The sequence below is a fragment of the Scylla paramamosain genome, chromosome 11, assembly GCF_035594125.1.
Source record: "Scylla paramamosain isolate STU-SP2022 chromosome 11, ASM3559412v1, whole genome shotgun sequence".
Classification (NCBI taxonomy): domain Eukaryota; kingdom Metazoa; phylum Arthropoda; class Malacostraca; order Decapoda; family Portunidae; genus Scylla; species Scylla paramamosain.
The window spans coordinates 16,166,864-16,175,927 of NC_087161.1; the positions used below are offsets into that span (position 1 = coordinate 16,166,864).

At 43.4% G+C, this 9,064-nt stretch overlaps 1 protein-coding gene across 1 annotated transcript; it reads right to left on the bottom strand.

Annotated features, from left to right (window-relative positions):
- Positions 1–397: 397 nt before the first annotated feature.
- Positions 398–2,733, bottom strand: LOC135104991 (piggyBac transposable element-derived protein 3-like). The gene is made up of 2 exons (XM_064012848.1): positions 2,511–2,733; positions 398–2,318 (listed from the first exon to the last, which is right to left on the bottom strand). Exons 1-2 carry the CDS (start codon positions 2,525–2,527, stop codon positions 560–562), a joined length of 1,776 nt encoding a protein of 591 aa, XP_063868918.1. The 5' UTR covers positions 2,528–2,733; the 3' UTR covers positions 398–559.
- Between the last annotated feature and the right edge of the window lie 6,331 nt (positions 2,734–9,064).

A 9,064-nucleotide genomic window follows, 5' to 3' on the forward strand; every position in this document is an offset into this window, starting at 1 on the left:
GTATCTCATCATCAATAGGCATGGAGATGTCGTGGAAAAGAGAAGTTATTTCGGTGAAGATCCCGTGAATAATTTCATTGATAGCCTATCCAATGCTTGGGGAATCATCAAGGAAAGTGTAGTTAGCTATCCAATTAGCATGTCTGCGGAGGATGAAGACCACTTCAAACGTCAGCGTCACTGCGAGCTCTGCCATCAGCCCTTTAAAACCCTTTGCCTCCGAAATTTTTGTTTTCATTTTTTTTTCTTCAAATCAATTTATATTTTGTGTGTAGGTTTGCTATAGTATTGTAAACTGATTCTGTAAATTATTTGGTTTTAGTCATAATGGTTCATAAGTTATTCAATGTTGCCATATGGCAACGCTAGGATAATACGAGTACAAAAAAGTCTTAGGTATACAAAACCAACGTTTTATTCATTTTCATGTTTACAAAATATTTTAACCGTGATTTCTGCAAATAAAAAATAAGTAGAAATAGCTAAGAATTGCATGAAAATATATTCATTGTGCCAAGTTTGCCATTGCACACTATAATTGTAAAATAAGTCTATTTCCTTACTTAGTGTGGTAATCTCTGAAACACTTCACACACAATCCCACATTACATCTTGAACACTGAGTTCGGCCAATTGAAGTACAACCAGTATTTGCACACCTTCTTTTTTTGTTATCCTGGACAGGTTCAACAAGATGTCCTAAGTTGTCATATCTTACAAAATGTTGTGCTGGAAGAGTAGTCGATTTTCTTCCTTTACCTTTGGGTAAAATTCCAAACTGATTTAGGTAGCAAGCAGCAATTTCTCGACGAAACTGCAGTTGTGTTAGTGCACTGCCTTGTCCTTTCGATAGTTGCCATGCATTATGGACTGCCATGTCCAACATCCATGTGAACAAAGACCACCACCATTTCTTGCTTTTTATTGAAATTCTATATTTATTTATGTTTTGATCCATTCTATCAGTCCCTCCCATACCTTTGTTGTACATTTTAATTCCATGAGGAATACTGACTTTTATTTTCTTTTTGTCCACTCTACTCCATCTGTCTACAGAACCAATTGGTTCACTACCATAGAGGGAAGAGGCTACAGTTACTACCGCATTATCTTTCCACCGCGATAATACTACCGATTCGTTCTTGTCTGATGCTGTCGCACTCATGAAATAGCCTCTCTCTTTTTTCTCCATTGCTTTGGATTGCATTAGAGGACAGTCCTTCCCTACAGTGTTAGATTTAATTGTTCCAGTACCATTGTACCCCCTCTCCTTTAGTTCTATCAGCAGTGGTATTGTAGTAAAATAATTGTCAAAATAGAAACTGTAAGAGAGATTCCTTTTCTCTGTGCTATATTCATCAATCAGTTCTAGAACTGTTGCTGCTGGCTTCCCAAACTTAGCTTGCAATTCAATGTTACCTTTGTGTGACTTTCCCTGATAAGGTTCAAATGCAACAAGATAGCCTGAAACAGTGTTTTGGCACCAGACTTTATAGCCAAACCTAATGGGTTTATTGCGAATAGACTGCTTACAGCCATGTTTGCCAAAATATTTGACCATAGCCTCATCATGAGAAATTGCTTGGGTGGGAATGAAATGGTCCATAGATCGTTTCTGAAGGTGCTGTATAAGGGGCCTAAGTTTTGTATATTTGTCCTCTACATCTAGCTTAGTGTTGTCATTGAAATGTAGACACCTCATAATCCTGTCAAACCTATCTCTGCGCATAGCATTACAGACAGCCTCATTACGAAGATCAGGGCTAGAGGACCAGAATGAGGCTTTACTGGGCATGGGATTATATCCAGACACAATCAATATACCAAAAAATACTTTGATTTCTTCCTTAGTGACACTGATGTCTGGCCAGTTTTTATAAGCACAGTAAAGCTTGGACTGCTGAACTATGAACTCAAAAAGTTCCTCATCAAAAAATAACTCAAAGAGTTCTGTAGGAGAAAAATCTCTGTACTTGCTATAGTCAGGCTCAGGAAACAAAGGCAATCCATCCATTATTTTCTCTCCTATTATCCATTTTAGAGGTTCTTGACGGATTTTTTTTGCCTTCTTACTGGGGGGTCTGGCGGTTTCCGTGTGAGGTTCATCATCGTCAGATTTGCCGACATCTGCTACACCACGACGGCGAATTTCTGCTCCAGCCAAAAGTTGGTTCCCACAAAGTCTTTCTGGTTGTTCATCCTCTTCACTTGCAGAATCTTCATCAGTAAGCTCACGAACATCAGGGGGTTCCATATATACATCAAAGAACTCATCTTCATCCTCTAAAATGTCCAAAGCTTCGTTCACTGTAAGAGGCCTGAAAAGAAATATTTGTACAAGAATTACCCTAGCGTGTCCATATGGCAACACCTACCTTTTATTAATTATTTACATCTTAAAAGCTATAATAATTTTTATGTCTAGCGCATAACAAACCCACATAATTATTCTTTGAAATAGCATATGGGAGAAAAATATATATTCAATAGTATCGGAATAATTGACATACCTTTTCCTGCTTGTCATTTTGGAGAAGAAGAAAACACACGTGGTGCCTAGGCGGCGTACGGCGCGAATCTAGTGAGTCATTATACGGCTCAGCATGTCGGCAGCGTAGAGGAAAACATATCTTACTGCATAAAGGTTGGTGGCAACACTTAGGTCAGATGTCAGGACCATTAAAGTATTTCAGCTATAGTGTTGCCATATGGCAACGCTAGGAGAAAATGGGTTATTAATGTGAAAACCCCACCTCATAAACATCACGACCACTCATTACCACAAAATAATTACAAGGGGGCTTTGTGCGCGCGATGCAACCTCCAGTGTCGTGACATGAGGAAATATCTCATCACTCTGGCACATAATATGAGCTTTGACGTCTCCTTAATCATAAAAGACCTTCACTTGCCAGAGTCGCACGTGGACATCCTTGCCAAGTCAGAATCGCATTTATTGAAAGTAAGGATTAAGGAATTGCAGTTTCAGGACACGCTTTCCATTATGAATGCTGGCCTCGGTCATCTCGCTCAGAGTCACGTGCAGGCGGGCTATAGCACGCGTTACGCCCAGGAAATGGTGAATTACCTCCCCGAGGATGTAAGGCGTGTAATTTGCACTCAAAAACAGTTTCTTTGTTATGAGTACATCACCGACCTTGGCCGCTTAGAAGATCGACAATTGCCACCTCGCGAGGCATTTTATGACACGCTCAAGGGGAAGGCTCTGTCACCTGGAGAATATGAACACGCTCAAAGCGTGTGGAGTATGACATCCTGCCGCACTTTAGGCGATTACATAAGACTGTATTGTGAGATTGATGTGGGATTATTAGCCGACACATATCTCAAATATAGATCATACCTGCATGAATTTTATGGGCTGGACGTGTCACATTACGTGTCACTGTCTTCTTATGCTTATGACGCTTTTTTAAAGTCGACAGGCGTTCAACTTGATCCACCTTACGACCCTAACATGTATCACCTGATCAAAAGAAATGTACGAGGAGGCTTTGTAACTTGCGTCAGGCCACACCTGCAGTCAAACCACGAACCCGACGGTGGACCCGGCACCTATGTGTTTTATCTGGACTATAATTCATTATATGCAAGCGTTATGTGTTCCCCCCTGCCTATGGGTGACATCAAAAAGCTTTCTCAGTCAGAGATGGATGATTTTTTTGAAGTTGGCATCCAGAATCATGCGACAGATGGCGACGTTGGTTACTGGCTGCATTTAGACAGCTGTGACGTTTCCCCCGACGTGGCTCGGATCACGGACGAGTTCCCTCTGTGCCTCGCACACATGACTATTACAGAAGATGACATCTCGCCGTACAGTAAAAGACTGTTAGAAGCTGAGGGTCGTAAGCTGGGGAGGAAAAATCGTAAACTCGTGGCCAGTCATAAGGGACTGAAAGATCATCTCATCAGTCTGGAATTGCTGCAACTTTTACTCTCACTTGGACTGGAAATACAATGTGTTCATGCTATATATAGCTTCAGACAGGCTCCATACCTGAAACCTTTCATAGAAAGGAACGTCGCTCAGCGTAAAAATGAGACGTGCGCCATTAAAAATCGCATTTGCAAACTGATGTCAAACGCAGTTTATGGTAGATCCATGTTATCTGAAGTGAAGTATGGCCTCCAGCAGAAATTAGTGACAAAAAGAAAGTCTTTCCTGAAGTATGCAAGAAATCCATCCTTTAAAAGGGTCCACCAATTAGGCGAGGACCGAGTCATATGTGTCAACAGTAAGAATACGATTAAAATCAGGCAGCCAAATTACTTGGGATACCATATTTTAGAAGTGGCAAAGAAGTACATGTACAACTTTTGGTATCGTGTCATCAAAGCTAATTATGGGGAGAGAGCTAAATTAGCTTATGAAGATACTGACAGTTTCATTTTCAGTCTGCACATACCTACAAACTTAAATGATGAACTGAAACATGGACCCATGGCAAATTTTCTCGACACCAGTAACTTTGCTTCAGATCACCCGTGTTTTAATGGGGAGCGGAAGGGCCAACTAGGCTTGCTGAAATCTGAAACCAGATCCACGCTCATCAAAGAGGCGATTATATTAAAGCCAAAGATGTATTCGCTGCTGTTGGAAGATGACAAGCAAGTATCTCGAGGTAAAGGCATTCCAACTCACCTTCAGCAAAATATATTGCATCGGCAGTATAGGGAAACACTTAATAATGTCGCATGTGGGATGGTAGATTGCTATAATATCAGGAATGTGAAAGGACAAATTTGTACCACTCGTATGCGAAAGCGTACGTTGTCACATTTTGACGACAAGCGCTTTCACGTCGATGGCTACACCTCAAGGGCGTATTATCACCCCGACAATGATCCGCGGGAAAGAGATGTGGAGAATGAGATGGAAGAGGAGGCGGCGGTGGATGTGGGGGAGGTGGAGGTGGATGAGGAAGAGGAGGAGGAGGAGGAGGAGGAGGAGGTGGAAGAGGAAGAGGGGGATGGGGAGGGGGAGGATGGGATAATGAGTGGTCTCTGGCGTGATCGGGAGAGACTTTCCACGACATTATTCACATCGTGATTAAGGGGTAGAGAAAGAGGGGACGCAGCTGCTAGCAGACGCCCTTCATGTAATGTAAAAAAAAAAAAACATTTGCACTGACCACGTAGGCTAAGGAAGAGGGGGAGGTGAAGGATGGGTTAATGAGTGGGCTGTGACGTGATCGGGAGTGGCCTTCCATGACATTATTCACGTCATAATTAAGGGTTGAGAGAGACCGCGGCCGCTAGCAGCTGCCATTCATGTAATGTAAGAACATTTGTTTTGAGTGTGGGGTTAAGGAGAGGAATGAAAGGGGATTTTGTTCATGTACTGTAAGGACATTTGTACTGTCCACGTGGGATAAGGAGGATGAGGAGGAGGAGGTAATGTAAGAACATTTGTACTTTGGTAGGTTAAGGAGAGGGAGGAGGAGGTTGAGGAAGAGGTGTGGGTCGGGGGAGATCCACGTCATAATTAGAAGGCAGGGATGAGGATGCAGCTGGGAGTTTAGTTATGCTGTTACCTACATGACCATGTAAATAAAGGTTAAGCAATAAATACTGTAAACATATCGTTGCGTCTTTTAGTAACCCTCTGAACTTAACATGGACAAGACATTTAGCGAAGAGATGCTGAATCTCTTCAGATATCCTGCACGCATAATTATTGCAGGTTATACAAATTCCGGCAAAACACACCTCTGCAATAAAATTATAGAGAAATATCAGCATGGATTTAACAGAATTATCATTTGTGGCGTCTCATCGCATTCGCTGCAGCAGAATTCCCCTTTTCAAGATAAGGTCGAAGTGCATGAGAAAATTATTGATCCCGTGATGGATGATGACAGTCCATACGCCGACCCGCAAACGCACACACTCCTGATATTAGATGACAATTTCCTCACGGCTGGCAATTCTCAAACGATAGCAGAGGCTTTCACCAAAGGGAGACATAAAAATTTGTCAGTTATAATGATAGCACAGAATGTCTTTTTCCCCGGAAAGTATGCTAGAACGATAACTTTAAATGCCTCACATTACATTCTTATGAAAAACAGAGATATATATCAAATTGAATGTCTGGGCAGGCAACTTTATGGAAGGGAGCGTGCCAAACACTTTGTGGAAATTTATAAAAATGTCGTGCTTAGACGAGATCACGGTTATTTGTTGTGTGATTTATCCCCGAACGCACCCGAAGAAATTCAACTGCGCACGAATATTGTGGATGAGCCGCCCTGTGAGAAAGTCTATCTGCTATGAACGCCGTTTTGGACGAACTTTACCGGGATATGACGAATCCTGCGGCTTTAGGAGGTGTGCAAGCACTCTACAGAGAGGGGAAGAAAAGGGATAAGAATCTAACACTCCGCGATGTGAGGGCATTTCTGCAGGGCAACCGCACTTATACGCTTCACAAGCCGACACTGAAACGTTTTCCGCGACGAAAAATTCTCGCTCCTAAACCGTCCGTCATTTTAATTTGCGATATGGCTGATTTTGCGAGGCTGCACAGACACAATGGCGGCGTCCGATACATCATGTTTTGCCTGGACGTTTTCAGCAGATACTTGAAAGTGGCAACGCTGACAAGTAAATCCGGACACAGTAGCCTGCAAGCGCTGAAAAAAGTTCTAGAGTCGGGGAGTTTTACAGGCGTGTCGCGTCTTTTTACCGATCAGGGATCCGAATTTTATAATCAAGCAGTGAAAAAATATCTAACTTTGAAAGGTATTACCTTGTATTCCAATTACTCGCGTGAAACAAAGGCGAGTTTGGCAGAAAGGGTCATCCGAACCATAAAGACAAAAATATATAAATATCTCACGTAGAACAACACACTGACGTATATTGACGTCTTGCCCACCCTAATAAATACGTACAATCACACCCCACACCGCGGTTTGGGCGGCAACCAAACGCCGGCTCAGGTTCACCGCCTCCGCGAGCTGTCACAAGTCAGGAAGCAATTTAAACGAATGTATTTAAATCGGCCAAGGGGAAAGAAAGTTGTCAGTCATAAATTAGACGTGGGAGACATTGTACGGTTGCAACGTGCTTCCCGAACGCAATTTAAATTCAATAAGGGTTATACCGTCAACAATACCGAGGAGCTTTTTAAGATAAGACGTGTGGATTACTCACATAAAATCCCTATTTATTTCATAAAGGATTTGGCGGGGGAGGACGTGACCGGCGCTTTCTACAGGGAAGAATTAATCAAGTCCTCTCTTCCCTCACATTACCAGGTCGATATATTACGATCGAAGGTCGAGCGAGGTAAGAGAAAGTACTTCGTCCACTGGCGTGGGTATCCAGATAAATTTGACAGCTGGATAGATGCGGACGACTTAGTATAAGATATGGATGAGGAAAAACCATTGATATTGAAGTACAAGGATTTGGTTTTTCTCCTCTCGCACGTCACCCCTAAATTGCGGAAGCAGGTCTTGCAAAGTTTGAATAAGCGCGAAGTCAATTGCATCTCGGAAATATTCGCCAACTTTTTGAAGAGACGTCTGACGGACGACGATACCATCATTAACCGCCTGAAAAAATTCAAGAGTGATATTCGCACTGTAGCCTTGAAGAAGACGCCCGTGTACAAGAAGAAAGCCATTCTAATCTCCAAACGAGGTGGCAGCATATTAGCCGCGTTACTCCCGATAGCCGTGTCGGCAATAACAAGTTTACTACAGAGATGAAAGAATATTGTTTAGTTCCCGTCTCAGTTGCCGAGAGGTGTAAGTTTAAACCGACCGACAGCGCAACTCAGCACCGATTCACGTCAAAACAAGTCAAGAAAAAAAAAAAAACTTCACTTCCACTGCCGGCCGCCGCCCTCCCCGACACTGCCACCGTGGCGCCACCACCACCACGCGCACCTGTCAATCCACCCTTGGATGATTTGATTCGAGTTGCCGTTCCTCCTTCCTTTAGAGAATATGGTTTATCTCTCTTGAAATTATTGGAGGGTAAACCTGGGATTTCATGGGATGAGCGCGGTAACTTACTTCCACCATTTTCTGGCATAAGCGTGTTTGATCTCATACGAGTACTCTGTCACGAAAAGGGGGCCGCGAAAAGACTTTCACCCGATAAGCGTCCATTATTATCACTGCTACTTCGCATGGCGCAACTCCCCGCGGATGCCATCAGAAATACGACTCAACGAAGTAAACTGATAGGTGGCGGGGTCGGTGACATCTGGGAAGCATATTAAATGAGAAAGCTCCCCATCTTACTCTGTAAACGAGTAAGTACATCAATAATACATGAGAGCACGTGTTAGGCGCGTCAGGGGTGCAGGCCCACGGATGGATAATTGATGAGGGTTATGGTCAAAAAAAGGTTCACCCCCCCCTAACCCACATCCCCTAATAAATAATACGTTCCCAGCCCTCCATCCCTTCCCACCAACAAAGGAAAAAAAAATAACACCTGCGTCAATTTGAATGAATAAATTCTACTACGCAGAAGGTGTAATATCGACCAATACGTGCGAATAAAGGTCCGCGATGTCACATTTCCCCCTCACTCCCCTCACAGAGGGTTCAACGTGTGGATCAGCCCTCCAATTACTCGTCAAGATGAAGGTGGTCGAGGGCAAGCTGACCGATGGCATCTTCCGCGACCGCCGCTGTTATATCATTTATTCAGTAAATGCCGTCTCCACCGAACCGAGTGGGATTGCGCGGGATCTCAAAACGATTTACCCATACGAGAATACACATGCAGCTAGAAAGAGACTCTACTCGCTTCATCGGGCCACGGCAGACACGAGAGATGACCCAGGACGTATCATTATCCACGCGCCTCCCACAGGAAGCGTAAATCTCCCTCACCTGGTGGCCTGCGTGACTCAGTATGGTTGGGGCGAGGCCGCGACGTCGAAGGATTTGCCTTATGTGGAAGGACTCAAGATGGATACAAGCGTGAATCGACGTCAACACTTCCAGAATTGCCTGAAAAAGATTGCCCTGCTAGCCATGGCGAACGCTGAAGTAGAGCAAATTATTATCCCGGA